Source organism: Melospiza georgiana, chromosome 3 (genome assembly GCF_028018845.1).
Source record: "Melospiza georgiana isolate bMelGeo1 chromosome 3, bMelGeo1.pri, whole genome shotgun sequence".
NCBI classification, from domain to species: Eukaryota; Metazoa; Chordata; class Aves; order Passeriformes; family Passerellidae; genus Melospiza; species Melospiza georgiana.
This window is the reverse complement of record NC_080432.1, coordinates 75,967,549-75,987,257: the sequence shown is the minus strand read 5'-3', so window position 1 is coordinate 75,987,257 and position 19,709 is coordinate 75,967,549. Positions and strand designations below refer to the sequence as shown.

At 38.9% G+C, this 19,709-nt stretch overlaps 1 protein-coding gene across 1 annotated transcript in view; it reads left to right on the top strand.

Moving 5' to 3' along the window:
- Positions 1–18,517, top strand: part of CLVS2 (clavesin 2) — a 49,755-nt gene extending 31,238 nt beyond the window's left edge. Inside the window, exons 3-5 of the mRNA XM_058021779.1 lie at positions 9,238–9,348; positions 11,823–12,043; positions 16,752–18,517. Of these exons, the coding sequence (XP_057877762.1) occupies positions 9,238–9,348; positions 11,823–12,043; positions 16,752–16,839 (420 nt within the window). The 3' untranslated portion in view covers positions 16,840–18,517. The remainder of the gene's footprint in view (positions 1–9,237; positions 9,349–11,822; positions 12,044–16,751) is intronic.
- Positions 18,518–19,709: the final 1,192 nt, after the last annotated feature.

The following is a 19,709-nucleotide window of genomic DNA, read 5'->3' as shown; positions in this document are numbered from 1 at the left end:
GGTAAGGAATTTCAAAAATACCACAACTGTGATAAGTGGTTTGGAAAATACCTGGTAAAAAGACTATTTAACCTCAGTAATTTTATGTTTTTCATCAGTGTTGTTTAGAACGGTGTGCTCTTATATGGTTTCCTTATATTCAGAAGGACCCTTCTGTGTTTCAGTTTGTTCCCATGGCCTCTGATCCTGTCATTGGGCACCACTGAAAAGAGCCTGGCTCCAGCTTCTTGTACCCTCCCTTCAGGTGTTTATGTACATTGCTGGGATTCCCCAGAGTTTTCTCTCCTCCTGGCTGGACATTGCCAGCTCTCTCAGTCTCTGTCCATAGGAGAGATGCTCCAATCCCTGAATCATCTTCCTGGCCCTTTTCTGGACTGTGTCCAGTGTGTCTCTGTCTGCTGTGTACTGGGAAGCCCAGCCCAGACCCCGCATTCCAGACAGTTTCAGAGTTGAGTTCTTTTCTCTGTGGGTATCCATGTGATGTAAGCTGAGGCTACTTTTGTTGTCTCTTGCTGGGAATACATTCACATGGGTTCCACTTTTATCTTAGCAAGAAGACATCTGCATTTCTGGTTTTGATCTCCCAATTCCTTGCACATGAATTTTCAAGAGTTTCCAAAGTGCGATTTTAAGAGAGATACAACAATCACATTTCTTCATTACTGGCATATCCTGATAGCTCAGCAAACACATTAGCCTTGTCCTAGATATGTATGGTAAAACATGTAACTATTTATTTTCCCAGTTGTTGTGAATCTCTAGTTTTACTGGAAGATTTCCTCCATAGAAAGGGTGTCTCTGTCCTCCAGAGACACCCATGCTTGTATGGCTTTACAAAGATGGGGGGCTGATGTCTGAAGTTAGAATTCAACAACAATGATTTATGGTCCTCTAGAGTAATAACTTGAATGACAGTTCTCCCTCAAACAATATTGAAACTCCCTGGACTCCCAGGCACACATTGCATGTCTGCACCACCAGCAGTCGTTCAGGAGTGCAGAAGAAGAGGGAAGCTGGTGTTAGCATGCAGGAAGTAATATTTTTTAAAGCACCTTTGTAAAGATAAAGTGTAGCTGAGCAGTTCAGACTAAGGCTTTCTTTAAAGCTGAAAGGCCGAAATAAATCTTCATTCTGTACTATGATGAAGGTATTGGAACTCTTTTTGGAACTCAAATTAGATTTGTCCTGTGGGGAACTGACCTCTTGAAACTATGTATGCTCCATAGTTCATGATACCTCTACTCTTAATAAAATATAATACTTATTAATGGATCTCAAGTCAGTTATTCAATTTCCTCAGTAATTTAAAGCTTAATTATGCTGCATTCTAGATCTCAGTGGCTGTCCTCAGCTGATTTTTCTCAAATCAGTATCACTCCAATTTTACGGTTCAGTTCAATTCTCAGGACTGTCATTTGCATGGAGTGACAGATTAAAATTGGATGGTTAAAATGATTATGGCTCTTAGTGCTTACTGCAGTGATGGAGATTGATTCCTCATAGTATGAAGAAACACATGGCTCATTAAATAACTCTTGAAACACTATAGTTTTCAGTTTATTGTATTGTTGTAAATTGAAACTTACAAAGGGCTAATCCAATTTTAATGCATCTTGTCTGAAACTGAGAGTTGCATTTTTGGAGTAGCTTTGAATAATAAATTTGTAGGCACTAGTTCAGAAGTTCTCCATTTCTAGGGGAGAAAAAGTGAATATTATGGTAGGAGAAATGGTATCTTTTAACTCAGTAACTTACTGGCACTGGATAGCTATGCAGTGCTATTTGAAAACATGCATTTTTGCCTCTGTGCAGTATCTTTCTTCACCTTATCCATCAGCAGACCTGTGTGCCCCATTGCTTGGACAGGTTCAGATTAGCTTCTTGCAGATTTTGACAGAAGTCAATCCGGAACTGAAAATCCTTAGGCTGGGTCCGGTCCTAGGAAATTGTGAGCTGGAATGATATATGAAATTACATGGAAGATATAGGATTTGGTGTTTATTTACCCTGTTTGTGTTCAGGTTTGCACCTAAAATAAGTCTTGACATGTGACTGTAAAACATGGGTCCTCCATGCAGGAATACTTTCTCTTTCCCTACCTTCCTGTGAAAATTTTGAAAAGGGGTAGAGAAGGAACGAGATGAATGGTTTTCTCTTGTGGATCATAGTAGTATCTTGATATCTCTCCCTGAATTGCTTTTTTATTTAATTTCTTCCGCTCCTCGCTTTTATCTTATTTGTATGGTTTCTGCCTTGCCTTGTTTCTTTCAATCCCCATCTTAACATTATCCTAAAATATCCCTTTGTTTCCAGGTGCTGTTTAACCTGCTCATATTTGAAAGTGATCACGTACAAGGAAGGTACTGATAGCTACTAATGCTCCTCTTTGAAGTGTCCTCAGGCCTGTGGGAAGCTTTCTGCTTGATGAAAAGCATCCTGACAGTAATCCTGTGGTCAGCAGTTTGGCAGAGACCAGGGGCTGTTTGGACAGTCTCACTGACAAAAAGAGGGCAGCTTCGGGACGGGGGTGGTACAAGCTGAGATGCTGGTGTGGCATTTCAGCTCTTGCTACGCAGTCTCTGGCCAAAGAGTTCTGCCTTCAGGAGCTTGGAGTATGGAATCCTTTATGGACAGTAATTTTCCACATTATTTTTATTCCGCCAGTATTATGAAAGTATTGCTACTGTATTTATTCACAGCAATTTGCAGTATAGTGTTTTTTTTTCTCTTTGTCTGTAATCTTAATCTAATAAGATACTCACAAGCTGTCTGGAAAACAGGCTTTTTTTTCCCTATGGGAATTTGCATAGAAGAAATCACCATCTGATAATTGTCTATTGTAAAGAATAATTTTCATCACAGGGTAGAAAACAGAACAGAAGAACCTACTTCTACCCTTCTTCTTACTCTCTTTCTGGCTTTGCTTATTTGGAAAAATAGCATCAGGCTCTGAAATTTGAGTTCCTTTGCCTGTTTTTAATATCTCACATTCCAAATTAAGTGTTAGAAAAGAGGCAGTGCTGATCGTTGAAAACAGTATTGTCCTTGAAAAACAGCATTTTTAGTTTCTTCTTTAAAATTAAAGCCTTGATCTTCAAGGTTTATTTTAAAATAAACAAATAGGGCAAGGACCAATGTTTAAAACCCCAAGTCCCCTGTGAAAATGAAGAAACATTTCTAAAAGAATTTCCAATTTCTAATTAAAACTTAAATAAGGTCAAAACCTCTGGAAGGTAATTTGTAAAGAAATAAAGTAATTTCTAATTAAAGTGAAGGTTTTGCATAAAATACTTTCTTTATCAAGCCCACCTAATTAAAAGTTGGAGTGATATAATCCCTTTATCCAAACAGTGAAAGCACAAAATCTATGTAGGTTTTAAATTTTATTATATTTATATATAAGCATGCAGACACATACGGTCAAATGAATTTTAAATCCCACCTAATTAATTTAAACAATATATAATTTTTATGAGTAGCATGTTGAAATGAAAGGTGGAAGACTATTTGAAATTAAAACAGATACTTCAATAAAAAAAGCAATATTCTCACTGGATGGATACCACCTCTCTTCTCTTTTTATTCAGCTTAACATATTTCTATATGAGTTGTAAGATAAAATGACTAATAGAAATGAAAAGGACTGCCAAAAGTCAAATTGCTTCATTGGAAGCTTCTTAGCCAAATGACAGCATCCAGTTCTAGATAATTAAATCTTATTTTGTAGGAATATCACTGAATGATGCAATTTGCCTTTAGGTACTGTCCTTTTGGTTGAACACAGTAACAAAAATTTATTTGGGCACTTTTTTTTTTTTTTGTTTGTCTTAGAAATGGCTCAACATTGTGTAATAAAAATGAAAAGCTCAGACTAGGAGAAAACAGCATGTTAGTCTTACAGAGGGAAATCACTAGGGCAGCTGTTCCCGGGTCAAGCAAAATTTCACCACCTGAGTCTTCTTTTTTGGATCTGAATCTTGAAAGCACCTTAACAGAGAGGTAAAGAAGGAATATCTCCTGTTCTTAGACAAGTTGAAGCTTAGCTTCTTGAGAATTTACTAATTTTCTCAAAATGAGTTAGGGTGCCAGTCTTGTTCCATGTTTGGTGATTCAAAGCTGTCTACCAGCTTCCAGTCTAGTTGTGTTCCTGGTCAGCTTTCTCTCCTTTGTTTTGAAAGGTTCTTTCCTCACCTGTTATTTATTCTTCCTGGTGTGTTTAGCCTCTGTTTCCTTAAAAAAAAATCCAACCCAAATTCTTTCAGATGCCAAATATTCACTTTCCAGCCTCCTAATCATCCAAACTCACCACTGGTTCCAGTCATGTCTTAAGCATAGGTGATCAGTCTTGACATAAAGTTTGTTTGTTTGAGGCATTGCAAGTCCTCATGTCATGGATGGATGCTGGTAGGATATTTGGTGTTAGCAATGCCTTTTTCTTTCCTACCTTTGGTGGAATTTGCAGTTTGGTAGGAAGATGGGTGTCCTTTCCTGATGTAGATGGCTGTGACTCTTGGTTCCTTTGGTAGTTCACCTCTTGGATAAGGATGTGAACTATTCCTTCTAGTCAGATTCTTTTCTTTCCATGAGTTTCCATAGTTTCCTCTTTAACATGCTAAAAATGAAGTTTAGTTGTGATGCATTTTGTAGAAGAGAGAATGTTTCAGTTTCTTTCTAGTGGAGCTTTCCATTATGAAGATACTATTTTGGTAGTATTTTTTTTTTCTCCCTGAAATGCTTGACTTAGCAGAAAAGCTAAAATAGGACTAATGTATTATCTTGAGGAGTAAGTCTTAAGTCACAGTTAAGATATTAGCAGTTTTGTATGCTTTCTTTGAACTTGCAATTTTTGTTATGAAGATACAGCTGTTGGAGTTTTGGCTTTGTAACCTCTTGTTGTCTATAGATGCAACAGCCTGAATTCATCAGAGAGCTCAAGTGCAGCCTTAAGTAAAGGGTGTGAGCATATTCATTATGTTTGTCTAGACTGTCCTTTGAAGGATGTCTCTAGACTGTCTGCAAAAACAATTTCACTGCACAAAAGGACAGCAAACCCTCAAAAATAACCCCAGAGCACACATGCCCAGGCAGTCTCTCGGTGTTAATGTGTGGCAAGGTGTGTCCAGACAGTCTGTTTGCTGGAGATGTGCAGCATACTTTTAAGGCTCTGATGACAATGGGCTGCCAAAGCATCTTTGGGCACACAGTGGACTCAGCAGTTTCTGAGACTACATTTCTAAAAGCTGTGCGAACAAATTTGGTTACAGTACTGGGTTCACCTAGGAGGGCTGCATCATTTAAACTAGACTTCAGAGATTTAAATGTCGACATTATGCTCAAGGAGTGAAGAATGTTAAGAAGTTCTTTGATCTTTTGCAATTGGTAAAGATGGGTCATTTTAATGATAACAGTCCTGATACCATTAAGACTCACATTGGCTTTCAGTAGGAATTTGGCACTTTATTCCCATAAGTACTGTTGAAAATGTCCTATACTAGTTTTGCTGTTACTGCCTGTGCTGTAAGAGTTCCTTAAAGCCAGAGCAGAGCAGGAGACCCTCGGTGAAACCCTGAGAGCTGGCTCAGGTGATGGCTGAGCCCAGCACAGGGTGGAATGTGGTGGCTTGCCAAGGGTGGTAGCAGCAATAGCAGCTGGGCCCTTGGAGAGAAAACTTGTCAAGATAGTTTGTATAAATTGTGTTTGGCAGAGAGGGTAGAATTGGCGTGCTGCGAGTGCACAGAACCATTTCACAAGAGTTGCAAACCCAGTGAGGGATGGTTTTGTGATGCTGCAAGTGCACTGGTAGTCCCCCAGTGCTGCAGAGAGTAGTGTAGGGGTGTGCCTCTTCCTTGGCTGTTAATTGTCACTTGCAAGCCTCGTGTCACGGGGCCTGTGGTCTCTGATAATAACTGCCTGCTTGTCTGTGTCTATGGCGTGGCCATGTCACAAGCTGTGCTCACCAGAGAAAAGAAAAAGTTATGTTCTGCTGAAGCAGAGGTTACAGTGAATGTGAGGAAAAATCCACCCACTGTGTAGATATAATTAGTTCTTTTTTGCAGTTTGGTAATACCCCTTCAGATTTATTACTTTTCCAGTCAGAAGCACAGCTCACTTTACAGCTGATCTCCATTTCTTACTGTTTTCTGGCAAGAGATTCATTTTACTTAGAATTCATGTGATTCATGGGTTACAGGCTCATCTGTTGAAGTACAGTGTGTCTGCAGAGGCAGTTGTGACTGCCACTGTGCTTGTAACCTAATCTACATAAATCCCCAGAAGAATCACTGATTTGAAAGAAATTCCTACCTGCTCTTTATGTAAGGATGACCATCTGTCTGGCAAATCCCCATGTGGAAATCAGGTACATCTGAGAAGAGCAAGACAACCTTCTGACACCTGTTTCTCCAGCAGATGTAGTTGCTTATTCTGCTTTTTTATTTTTCAGCAGGTGCTTTTGAGATTTGCTTTTGGATCTACTTTCAGTAGCTTTTGAATACTAGTTTAAGCACTGTGTACAAAGCAGGATCATTCTGACCAAATCACCCTTTCTGGTTTTTGGCACAAATTTTTGGGGGTCCTAATTACACCTTAGGAACTGCTTCTGAATCTGGGCACCTTGGTTCAGTCACAGAGACTGATAAATACCCATCTTCTTTAGTTCCAGAAAATGCTTTCAGAATTTCTGAGAAACATTGAAATAAACTGGCTTTTAAGATCAAGTGGCATCATCTGTTTGAGGATCATTCCACATATATTTGTGATCCTCCGTGTAAATGGTTTCCAAGATGCAGAAAAAGATGGTAGATGTGTCAAAGTGGTAGTTTTTAAGCATAATCTTTTTGTCTGCTGGAAATTTTGTATCTTTAAAAAGATACAGAGCATTCTGAGGCCACATTAGAATACAAATGCCGTTGGCAGTCTGCTCTGAATCTGTGTCTGTACATGCCAGTTTGCCCATTGAATGATGTTCTTCACAAATTATCCTCAGTTTCTGTGTGACTCTCAGCTCTGCTGAGATTTCTGCAGCTCTAAGTGTGTGCTCTTTTGTGCATGGTATGCAGCATGGAGCACCTGTTTTCTTTACTGGAGAACCAGCTGTGATAATCCAAATAAACACAACCTTCTTAAGATGAATTTTATCACCTGTAACTAAAGGTTAAGGTGTCATCTGGTGATTTATCCTTCCCAAATGGATTTGTTGGATCACTATGATACAAACATAATTTACTGCCTTTTGCACATCATAGCTGTGTCCTCAGAGCGGTGTTTGGGGATTTACAATACGGAACAGGGTGAATTATGTGTCAAATTACCAACCATCCTGTTTGACATTAGGTTAGTGCTGACAGGAATTGTGCATTTAGCAGAATGAGGCTTCTGCAGCAATCTTTTGATAGGATTGTTTTCTTTCAGAGCTGCTGTTAATCAAAAGTTTCAGGAGAAAAGCTGCAAAACAGACCATTGATTGTATTGACTTGTGCTCTGGCCAGCCAGATATGAATAGTGTGTGTTGTGGTTGTCATCCTCCCTGTAAATTATTGTCAAGGTGCTACCTCCTTGATGGAAAATCCAGCAAGCTGTTACAATTGGAAGGCAAGGTGTACCTTGCTGTAAAGAGCCCCTGGGTTAGGCATGCCTGACAGGATGTGGATGGATCCTTGGAGAGGAGTAAGTGACTCTTTACTTTGTTATTCCCACAGGGCTAAACACATTTGCAGAGCTAAAGATGTTCTGTGGATATGCAGACAGTTGCACTTTTTCAAAGTATATTCCTATCTGGAATATGGAAGATTTCCTTCCTGCAGTTTCTGCTTTTCTTTTGTGACAGTTCTTGATTGGCTGTAATAGTTTATAATTCTTTTCTTGGCCATTTTGTTGGTGTGTGCTCTATTGCCCTATGCTTCAAGTGGTGCTTTGCAGATTACATCAAGGCTGCTGGGTGCTTCTATAGGGCCTCTTCTCTTGTCTCCAGAGGAGGCAAAATAGGTCTGTTAGCACAAAGCACTATGTCAGACCATTTGATTGCCTCCTTTTGAGTCGTTCATCCCAGTGGCACAGACCTGAAGTTGTCTTTATTGCATCCACATAGGAGGAGGAAGAGGAGGAGGTGTAGCTGGAAAGGATGCCCTTGTTTGTTACCTGTATGGTCAAACAGGAGCTGCTACTGCTGCAGTGAGGAACCTGGTTGTGATCTAAGAGACTGCCATGGCTGCCTATGCTGTGTCTCCTGTTGAATTAAGCTTCAAATGAAAGCCATTAATTTAGGGAGTCTGTATAAGTGGGAGAAGGTTCTTCACTGAGAAGGTTCTGACATAAGCCATGAAAACAAAAGGGAGCATACATCAACGGCACCTGTTTGCACCTCTTTCCTCCTTCCTCAGTGGTGCAACTGTAGGAAACAGAGGAGGTGACTTAGTGCGTTGTTTGTGCATATGATCAACCAGGCAAAGACAAAATGAGGACAACACAAGGAACTTAGCAATTGTATTCCAGGACAGAGTGGCTGCCCTCCTGAAACTGCCAAACCCTGTGGCATATTCTCTTGACTTAGAAATTGAAAATGCATATCAGAATCTTTTCCTAGTGAGTTATCTGCCCCTTGTGATTTTCAGCAAGTAAAAAAGAAAAGCCATTGCTTCAATACAGATATGCTATCCTTACATTTGAGTTCCCAGAAGGCCTCTGACTATGTGACAGGAATTACTGTCATGGATATTGCATAACGGTTTGTGCATAATGTTCAATGCAGCCTCAGTTTTATGAAATATGGATAATATTGGAGACATTCTGAATAGTAGCTTAGATTTACACTTTCTTTTTAAGGAGGAGACCAGGGACATTTTTAGCACTCTTCAATGGCATTGGAAGAGTTGAGATTGTTACTATTAAAATGAATAAAATCCATAGAAGTGGAAAAGAGAAAAAAATGTTGTATAGATGGATTATGAGCAAATCATAAATGTTTAAAGCATTTCTGGAGGTTAGAAATGCTGTGCCTTTATTTGAATAGCAAAGCTGTCTCAGCACACTTCCTCCACACTTACCCTGTCCAAGATGTGTTGCTCCTTGGTGTGGAAAGTTGGAACTCAACTGAGAGGATGCAGTTTTGAATAATCTTTCTTCTTGTTAAAGGCTGATTATTAAGATGAAGGCATTCAGAAAAAAAAATGGTATTAGATGCATGTGCTACATATGTTAAGAATCAGCTCAAATTTTGTGTATTTGTTTTGTGGCACACAGGACAGCTTTCCAGCTCGGTTTGGAGGAATACATTTCGTCAATCAGCCGTGGTATATCCATGCCCTCTACACAGTTATCCGGCCCTTTCTGAAGGAGAAGACACGAAAAAGGGTATTCTTCTTTTTAATTGTCCATTTCCTGGCAGTCATCATCAGCAGATGCATCATACTCTAATAAAGTAGATTAACATGAGATATCAGCTTGCTATTGGTGGAAAATGTTTAAATATATCTGTGTTGTACAGGGTACCTTCAACTGTTTTAGAAACTTATACAACCTTATCCTTTAAGGACACAATCAAGCAGCGCACTTAAATGTATTTTAAAATGTAAGCGTATGCTTGCTCCTGGGGGTTATATAAAAAAATACTGCCGACATTACAGTTTCTATTAAGATTGTATTCAATTCAGTTCTGTTCAATTTCTGTTAAAATTATTTGTGTCTTTCTTTTAAAAACAGAGTTAGTGACTACAAAGTCCTTTCCTAGTGTGTTTTGCTTGACATTAGCATGAGCTAAAATACCCAGCTGGCATCTAGTAGTATTAGATTGCAAATACTAATTTGAATGAAAACCAATAAAGGGGAATTTGTGTGCATGCATCTGTGCATAAGCATGAGCAGCCTCTGTGATGTTGCTGAATTTATACCATTTGCATCAGTGCAATTAAATTAGAGCTTGGTGGTGATAGCGTATAGAATGATATTATTTCTGTAACAGGAAATTTGTCATCCAGGAAAACACAATCAACATCGTGTACAACGGCACTACAAAGAACATGATTATTTTTTTTTTTTCAATGGAATCAGCTCCTTAAGCAGCTCTGTATTTTTTCTCCTCAAACACACTCTGCAAGGCCACAATGATCCTTGGTGTTGAGCTGTTTTTTACTGACAGATTATGCTTGAGAGGCCTCTGGTATTTACAGATTTTGAACTATAGATCACAAAGCCTTTTATGTAATATCTGTTATAAATATGCAAATGAAGCCCCATTTTGCAGGATTCAGTTGCACTCAGTTGACTGCAGCTTCTGCAGAGAACATTGTAGTGCCAGATATGTCTGAGGCCTTTTCAACTCAAGTGCTGCGTATGCATAACTAGCGAGTAAAGTGCAGCTCATGGGAGGGTTAGAGCATTAAAAATAAGTGACAAGGCTGTTGAACACGGAGGCTTATCAGTTAGCATCTAAATTTTTATTTAGACACCTGAATCAATGGCATATATTTTCAGAAATGCTGACTTTTTACAACTGTTTTTTGTCAATACCAAATACCTATAAAAAGTAGTCAGGTGGTTAAATATTGACTTACAGTTCTAAACTTAGTGTCAAAATGTGAAAGTTATGACCAGCACATAAAATTTAAAATCAGCCTTAAAAAAATTATTAGATGCAGAACAAATGATTGGAAAAAAACCCTTCAAACCAAAAGAATTCTCTTTATATTTTTTTTATCAGGCTTATTATTTATCTATTGTTTTAATCCTGAATTATTATGTGTTTTTTTAATTTTTCATATAGATTTGCAAGTGATAGTTAAAGTCAGATAAATGCAGTACTAGGCATATATAAAAACAACTGCTAAGAAGTGAAACACTTAGCTGTAAAGGCACCATAAAGCAAATAACTTTCACCATTAATCAATGTTCTTTCACAAAAGGATAAATTCCTTTTTGAGATGGAAGAAAATCACTGGTTTTGCACAGTCATATTAACTTTCCTGGGTCCACAGCTGACTGGAAGGTGGTCTGAAGTAAGCAATAAAAGACAAGCATATATTTGGTCTTTGTCTTTCTGCCTTTTGAATTTAACTCTTATAAATCATGCTAAGGGTATACCTGCCCAGAGGAGTCCCTGCAAGGTGAAGTGGAACATGAAAGATCTCTGAGGGGAAACAATAAGTTAAACATAAATACAAGTATTCATATCACACCATATTCATATACGGATATATAAGTGTAAAGTATATGTGAATATCAGTCTACCAAAACATTGATGGAAGATATCAAATAGTCCATCAGCTATTCCCTCAGTGTTGTCACACTGATTGGCTATTATTACTTACTTTATGTATTGTCAAGTATAAATGGCAGCTACTGGTAAGACTAGATTAAGGAGGAAAATATTTCCAGCACTGTTATCATTACACTGCACAATTTGTCTTATTTATAGAACTCATGGCTACATGCTGAAAGTCAATATATATTCCTTGTTGTCTATGGTGAATATTATTTTTATTCATTTGTTTTAATTTATTCACTTAATTCACAGGATTAGGGAGAACAATTGGCAAGAGATTAACAAGGCAGTTTGTCTTGCTAATCTAATCTGTCCATCTACCTACCAGACACCAGTTCTTACCCTTTCTCTGCATACATTTTAAGTTATTTATGCTTTAATCACTTTGGAGATTTATGAACATAGTATGACCATGCTTAAGGCAGAGATGATGTGTGCCTTCCTCTGCTAGCCCAACACAACCAGAATGTTTAAATTGTACAGCATCCTTCAAATAATGATGATGTCATTTGGGCTTTGATGTTTTTTGGTGATACCCCTGTGTTTTTACCTACCTGCCTATGTACAGATATTCCTGCATGGTAACAACCTCAACAGCCTGCATCAGCTCATACACCCTGAGATCCTGCCTTCAGAGTTTGGGGGAATGTTGCCCCCCTATGACATGGGCACGTGGGCACGAACACTGCTTGACCATGAGTACGATGATGACAGTGAATGCAATGCAGACTCCTACAACACTCCTGCAAAGGACATAGAAAAGGACCTCTCTCCCAAATCCATGAAAAGGTGAGTTAAAGGTACTCTTGTCTTCTAGGATTGCCATAAGGTTAACATTTGCCTTCTTCATCCTTTATGAAGCTGTAGGTAGTTCAGTCTATCATATAGGATAACAATTCGTTTTTTTTTTTTCTTTTTCCTAAAAAGATCTGTGTTGATGAGAGATCATGGCTGTGATTATTACACATGTGAGTTTTAACTCAGTGCAGCTGATTTTTTCTGTGGTGCCATATAGGTTGTGTACACAGCACTGTCTTTGGAATAAGCTGCTATCTCACCTCAGCCTACAGTACTTATTAGAGAAACAATGGTAGCTGGAGTGAGCTTCTGTGCAGAGGGTAAATTTGGGTCAATTTTCTTTCTGGGTGGTGATGTTAGCTCTTATCTTCCTCTATCTCATAGCCCACTGCCTGGTATCCTATCTACCAGCCTGTAGGTGCCAGGACATTTATGGCATCTGGACCTTCAGTCACAGTGACTGCATGCCTGAGAAAATATGAGGAGAACCAGGATCAAAATTAGTGCCAGTTGTTATACTCAAGTCTGGTAAAGATTCTGGCCTTCTGATATTCTTCTCTTTTGAGAAGGTGCAGTGTAATTTCTTGCTGCATTTTGCCATTCAAAGTAAAGTATAGGAAGAGCTTAGTTACCTCTCCAGTAGCTATGGAAGCAGTGAGGTCATTAACTTGGAAGGGGTGAATCTGATCCAAGCTTGCCAGGGCAGTAGGAGAGAAAAGGGTAAAGATTACAACTGTGATAGAAAAGGTAGCAGAAAGGGCAGCAAAAGTCAGAGTGCAGCTTATAAGGGGCAGGCCTAGCAATGGATCAGAAAATAACAAACAAGGCAGAAACCAACATATAAAGTCATTAAAATTAAGTTAGGATATGCTAGGCTGAGAACCCAGTTTCAGGAGACAGCATGGGATACAGAAAGGAAAGAAACTCTGGAAAAAGATCAAGCAGGATAAAATATTTTCAGATTTCTCAGCCAGGAAGATTATTTTGGCTGGAAAATATTGCCTAGACTGGGAAGGACAGTGTGGTTTAAAAGGGAGTTATTTTTGTGGAAACAGAGGAGAAAACATAAGATTGCTAAAGGAAATCTAAAAAAAAAAGAAAAAAAACCCAATAAAGTTTAAGGATTTTGTGTTGAAAAAGCCTCCACTTTATTGAAAGTGGGAAATAGCAAGAAACTGGACAGGAATGAGCTAGGATAAGAAGTTAAAAAAGGTTCTGAAGCTGTATGACAGGGCTGGTGGAACGGCTGCAAACCTGGTCTCAAATTCCCAGTGAGGGAGCTTTGGCCATAAATTCCCAGAGCCTCCAAAATCCCCAATGCCCAGATATAGGAAGCTAGAAATGTGTAACTAACACAATTAATGGAGAAAATGGGACAGAGAAAAAGAGCCAGGAGAGGGGAAAGGTGAACAATGCACTTATGCATGATTTGCACATAATACAAGAATTATGAGACAACAGAGAAGCTGTCTTAGACAGAAGGATGGAATTAAGGAACTGAAATGCAGAATCCTTCTGCTGTAAAATGATGTTGTGAGAGTAAATAACTTCATCCAAGGGTGCAACAAAATAAAATCTGAGAAGGCCTGTGACAAGTCCTTTTGAAGTATGCTGTTTGTAGCGGAGTTTTCCAGATTGTCCTGGGTAAGAATATTATTAACTGGAAAAGCAATGAGTTGACCAGTTTCTTCATTCTTTCTCAAATAATTTTTATTCTCATTTAACTTGTTCTTGAAAAATCTTTTCATACAGAATTACACTTCAGTGTAAGCTTCAAATTGATATTCTTTCATTCTGGTTGAACTAACACAGTAGGAGACCTAATGCAGAAAATAAACATGTTGAAATCTGTATCTATATAATGTGCTAAAATTTGTTCACCTTCTATGTATTCTTTCTCAGTTAGCATGCCTCCAGCATCTGCTGGAATCCTTGTTCCCTGCTGCTGGACATAAAAAGTACTAAGTAGACTTACTGTGCTAATACTAAGACTGACAGAAAGTCCCAAGACTTCAGTGTACTAAGTGCACAGACTCTGCTAAGGCAGGAATAGAAAAGTTACAATAAAACAGATAAGCTCTATTTCATTAAACATTAATTTTAACTTGTATTCAGCAACTGATGGGTTGTTTCTCTCAGTTTAAACCCACAGTCAGTATATATTAGTCCATAACATTTTTAACATGTTAAAAAATGCTAAGGCAATGAAAAGTGCTTAGCTTAGAACAAATTTCACAAGCATCTAGCAGCTCTCCAACAATTATCTTGTTTAATTTGGCTTACCATTTTAAAATTAGTTTACTTCCTGAAAGAATGTCTTTCTAAAACCAAACTGCTACTGAGAATTCATTTCTTTCTTACCCCTCATTTCTTTTTGCCCCCAATGTAAACCACTGACATTCCTCCAGATCTCCTTGAATTTTTGGTGAATTGGATGACCTCACCTTGAAAGGAAGGTTGACTTGGGAGGAGGATGATGGATATAAGGAGGAATTAATGCCACCTCTAGCACAGACCTCTGGGGAGAACTTGTTTTTGTCACCTGGCACCATTGCAGCAGCCTCAGCAGTCAGGTTGAGCCTGTGGCCGTGTTCACCCATGGCTGTCATCCTGAGGCACCCAGCTGGAGACCTGCATCCTCCTCTCACCTAACCCAGCAGGGCAGGTGTCTGTGTGGATAAACTTTGCAGAGGAGCTGTGGTTTGGTTCCTCACCTCTGCAATGAGACTTCGTAGTATAACTCAGGCCCACTGTGTTTTCTCAGAATGTATTCAGTAATGTCTGCAAATTTATCTGGGAGATGTAGACAGAAGAGAAGGAGCTACAGACTTAAGCAAATGTTTTACCTTTCACGTACCTTAATTTGTGAGTCGCTGCTGATGAAGCATGACAGTAAATTTCTGTTTAAAACTGAGTGCAAGCTCTATCTCCTTCTTCTTCAAGGCTTTTGGGCATCTGATTTTACAAACCATAGATCAGGATTTGTGCAGTTGGATTTTCACACCTGCCTTGGCACTGGGGGCTTTGGAGGCCCTGGGAATTTATGGCCAAAGCTTCCTCACATGGAACTGGAGGCCAGGTTTGCAGCCATTCCAGCTGCCCTTCGGCTCTCCCCAGATGAGAACTGGAAACCCTGTCTGCTCAGTCACTGGCAGGCAGGGACAAGGCTCAGTTTCAGCACTTAGTTGGCAAACCTTTGAAGTTAATTTGCTTCCACAGCAATTTTTATCATGATGAACTGGATTTTCCATGAGTATAGCTTTCCACCAGCAAATTTTCAATCAGCTTTGCATTGGCACGGTACCTTGTGAAGATTTTTAAAAAAGCATTTTTAATTCACTGGTTTAGTTTTCTGCCTGAGGAATTGACTAGTGTTCAGGATAAGTATTATTGTACACTCTAATTTAAAAATTTAAATTATGCTTATCACAAGAGAGATGATAATATTTTTCAAGCTAATTTTCTTGATTTTAGTATTAGTATGAGAATGGGATAAATATTATTAGAAAATATTCTTGTGTCTAAAGTTTTCAGCTGAGCTTTAAGTCAGATGTTTTTCTTGTGTTTTTGCAACCTTTCTTTAAATTTTTTTGAGAAAGACCTCATCAGGCTCATTCATTGGTTTCACTGGAGGATGACAGTTTATAAGAGGGGGGAACTGAATCCATATGCTTATCTTAGGAAAGGTTAGAATTTGTAAAGGTTTTTCTCTGCACTGTAGCCCTCTAAATGAGCAAATCTGTGTCAATGCTGCAGGCTCAGTGTGCTTCCACTGATCAAAAATAAATGCCTGCGTTGTAGAGATGCACACATGCTCTTTAGTCATCTCAAATCTTTACAGAAGGAAAGAGAAGGAGGCATTTCCTGCTGGAGATTTTTCTCACTAAAGGAAACATCTAACTAGGGTTGCAGTTACTGTAGCCCAGAAGTAGCTGTTTTTTGATGAGCTGAGCCATGGCTGATGTGACTTAATACTCCAGGCTTTGTTTTCAGTGGAACATTTTGATTTTGCTGGAGACTCAGTTTTCCTCTTTGCCTCTCACCTATGGCTGTTGCAGGGCACTGGTATCATGTTATGCTTCTGGGCTGAATCAGAGAATCTAGAGAAATTTTACAATTATCAGTGAATTTGCTCTGCCCTGTTGAGTTGAGCTGAAAAGTGAGTTTGACACATTTGTGCTGCTTCAGAAATCCTGCTAACCATGGCACCATTCCTAGGTTTGACTTAGGATCTCGCGCTGTTGAATTAAGATGCTATTCAGAAAAGGAGCAACCTGTGCTTCCAGCTAACACATCCTGCTAATTGCAATGTGTGATTAGCCAGCTGGGTGGCTGAATTGTGCCTTCTTTGCCAGCCCACTGCTGTATAACCTTCTGGAGAGACAGTCAGTGCTTAAGCCACTACAGAGGACAGCTTAGTTTGCTCTTGTGGGTGGAGGATGCTCCCTGCTTCACAATTTCACTGAAGAGAGAATCCACTTTATTCCACCTTTTGCTCCCATATTTACAGATCAGCACTGAGCCCTGTTATCCCTCTATGAGGGTATTTCCTGATGATTTGCAATGATCAGATGCTTGGGTAATGCTGTACCCTTGTTTTTAAACCTTGACAGAAATTAAAATAAACAAAAGAAAGCTGAGGTTTACCCTCATTTGTCTTGATCTAGAAATGTCACATAAACATGTTGTCCCTCTGCAGGTCTCAGTCAGTTGTGGATCCTGGGGTGCTGAAACGCATGGATAAGAATGAGGAAGAAAACATGCAGCCCTTGCTTTCACTTGACTAACAGTTTTTGAGCATTGGACATGAACTGAGGTGGAAGGCACTGCCTCTCAGCAACAAGAAAATCACTGGGAAAGAGTGTAACAGCTGGAACCCTATTTACTCATGTTAATGTAGCATATTGGCAGCAGGTGTTACTATTCTGCCTGAATTCTGGAAGCCCTTTGGTGAAAAAGAAGTGGAGAACAAAAGAAAATAAAATAAAATAAAAAAAAAAAGGAATCAATAATTTATTCTGTAAGTGCCAACTTGTTGTAAATACAATATAATCCTCCAATTTTACTTTGTAAGTTATGATAAACAAGTGCTATGGAAATGAGTGACTATTAAATATGTCAGTGAAGTGCACCATAAAAAAGAGAAGAAAACGTGTGTGTTCTCACATGCACAGAGAGAAACATACTGAGCAAAGAAAAACATCAGAAGCAATTAAGAGTTGTCCTTCCCATGGGAAGCCAACTAGTATATTGACTACTGGATTTCTTTCTGCAGTGATCACAGAGTGTGCTAAGATAAAGAGAGACTATAAGTGCTTGGGAGATGCTGTAATCAGTGCAATGTTTCCTAACTGTGGGAATTGGTTTCTCAAATAACACTAGGGTCTAGGATTGGTATTTAGCATAAACAATGTGCATTGTGAGAAAGATCACAGGTGACTGGAACCAACTCTTGGATAGCTTTGTCATTTAGCTGTATGGGTCTCTGAGGTTTCATCACTAACTTTTCATTTACACAAGTAACCTGGATGGTACCCTAATCTGGGTGTTGTCATGTGGGACACATTGGAGTTACTTCTCTTGCATTTTGGGTGCACATCAAGGATCTTTCCAGAACTCTGTTCTCCCTTGGAGTGAGACATTAGTCCTCTAACTACAGTGGAATAACCAGTACCTGAAATTAAAGCCTGGCAGCAGAGGTTAGTCACTGAATCCTGTGCACTGGGAGACTGGATACATATATATATATTTTTACCAATCTCTGACAAGCATACAAGGTGACACTGTTAGATAAGTATATTTCATTGACGGTTTATACAAGAAATCATACCTATTCAATGTACTTAGATATATTATAGATTGTATATTGAGACACTGTCATTATTAATGTAGTAGAACTTTCCATAGATCCACAGCATCCCACTCCAAGCAAAGATTAATATGAATAAGTTTTAGTCAAACATCTCAGCCTATAGTTTGGGACACCTTTGTTTTGGTTGTAGTGTAACTGTATATACTGAACATGTGCCATAATAGAGAAATACATTTTACCTCAAAAGGGCAACAGCTTTCACTAGGGCTTGGGTAAATCTGCTGAAACATAGGGGCTGTGTCATCTCTGTGTGCTGGCTGATGTGTGTGCAGCCAGTGGCGTGCTGAGGCGAGAATGTAATTTCTTATTAGGACTTAGATTGACAGCCAGAGTGGGAAGACACACAGGGTGCCCAGCAAGGCATCTGAATAACTAAAGGCATTGTAAAAGCATGTTCAGGCAGTGCAGGGATTAGTTATGAAAACACTGACCACACTGGAGGTGATGGTTCACAGCAATCCTGCCTCCCCAGTGCTAGAGTTTAAAACATTTCTTCCATCACTCCAGTGATAGGTGAAGTTTCCAAGTTACTGATTGTAGGTCACCTTTTCTCATCCAGGATGATTACAGCTGTAAGAATTGGTAGGCTGAGATGGGTTGGTAGGCAGAGATTGGTAGGCAGAGAGTGAGAACTTGAAAGTCTGTCGTCTCGAGTTGAGCTGTAACTCCTGTGGTGGCAGCTCCAGCGTTTCTCAGGGCTGGGACGACCCTGACTCTTCCAGCATCACCTTTGATTAGCCCAGGCCAATCACAGATAAAGCTTTCCTACTTCACAGGTCATTAGCAGCACTGATAAATAGTGCATGCCCTAATATGCCATCAGCCTGCAGGAACTTATCTGAACAACTCATTGCCTTTCTGCTTTCCTAATTCTGTTTTCATGGTATGTGTTAGGAAATGCAGAGAGGAAAGATATGGAGCCTGAACTTCTTATCAGTCTGTTCTAAAAGTTGTCAGTAGTAAAACTGTCCTAATGCTACTTCTGTGGTTTGAGAGACTTGAAAAAATGATCAGTTCTTATGTACTCTTTTATTCAGTTTCATTTTTCACATTCCTTGTAAAATCATGCTGTAAAAGTGAGATGTGTCTCCAGTATTCGCATAAGTGCCATTTTTGAATGTATGTTTTATATTTCCACACTTCTGGTTAGTAGAATATTATATTGCCATGGTTATGATTTAAAAATTCTTATCAGATAAAACTAAAACATCAGTAGAAATGTTTTCCTTATAAGGGCTTCAGGATTTAGTCAGTACTCCACATTTATACAAGCTGTGACACAGTAGTGATCAAAATCTTCACAGTCCTTTTACATACATGGGCCAGACTGGTATAAGACAGCAGAATGCTGATTTCAGAGTACACCACCTGTGTAATCACAAAATGCAAATCTGTTCCACTGTATGAAGCTTGAAATTTGTTTTGAAGCTTATAAATTTTTGTTTGAAAATCCTTTATTTGTGCACTTAACTGTAATGTATTTAATATTTTCTGATGTCTGATTTCAATTTAAGGTAATGAGTATGAATATATTTTTTCCAGAAAGTGAAAGTAGGATATATTATAATTTTGTGCAACTGGGACCTCATCTTTCAGTAAGAACAAAATTGCTTTTTCAATAAGATCCTCTCTCTTGAAGAGTTGGGCTACAGGTCATCTTGGCTGCAGCTTTTATTTCACTGAATCAAATTCTGACAGTGGTAATTGCGATTGTGACGTTGAAAAAGAATATGGAAATGGGTAAAAGAAATAAACATATTTTACCTGCTCTCACTATTCTTTGAA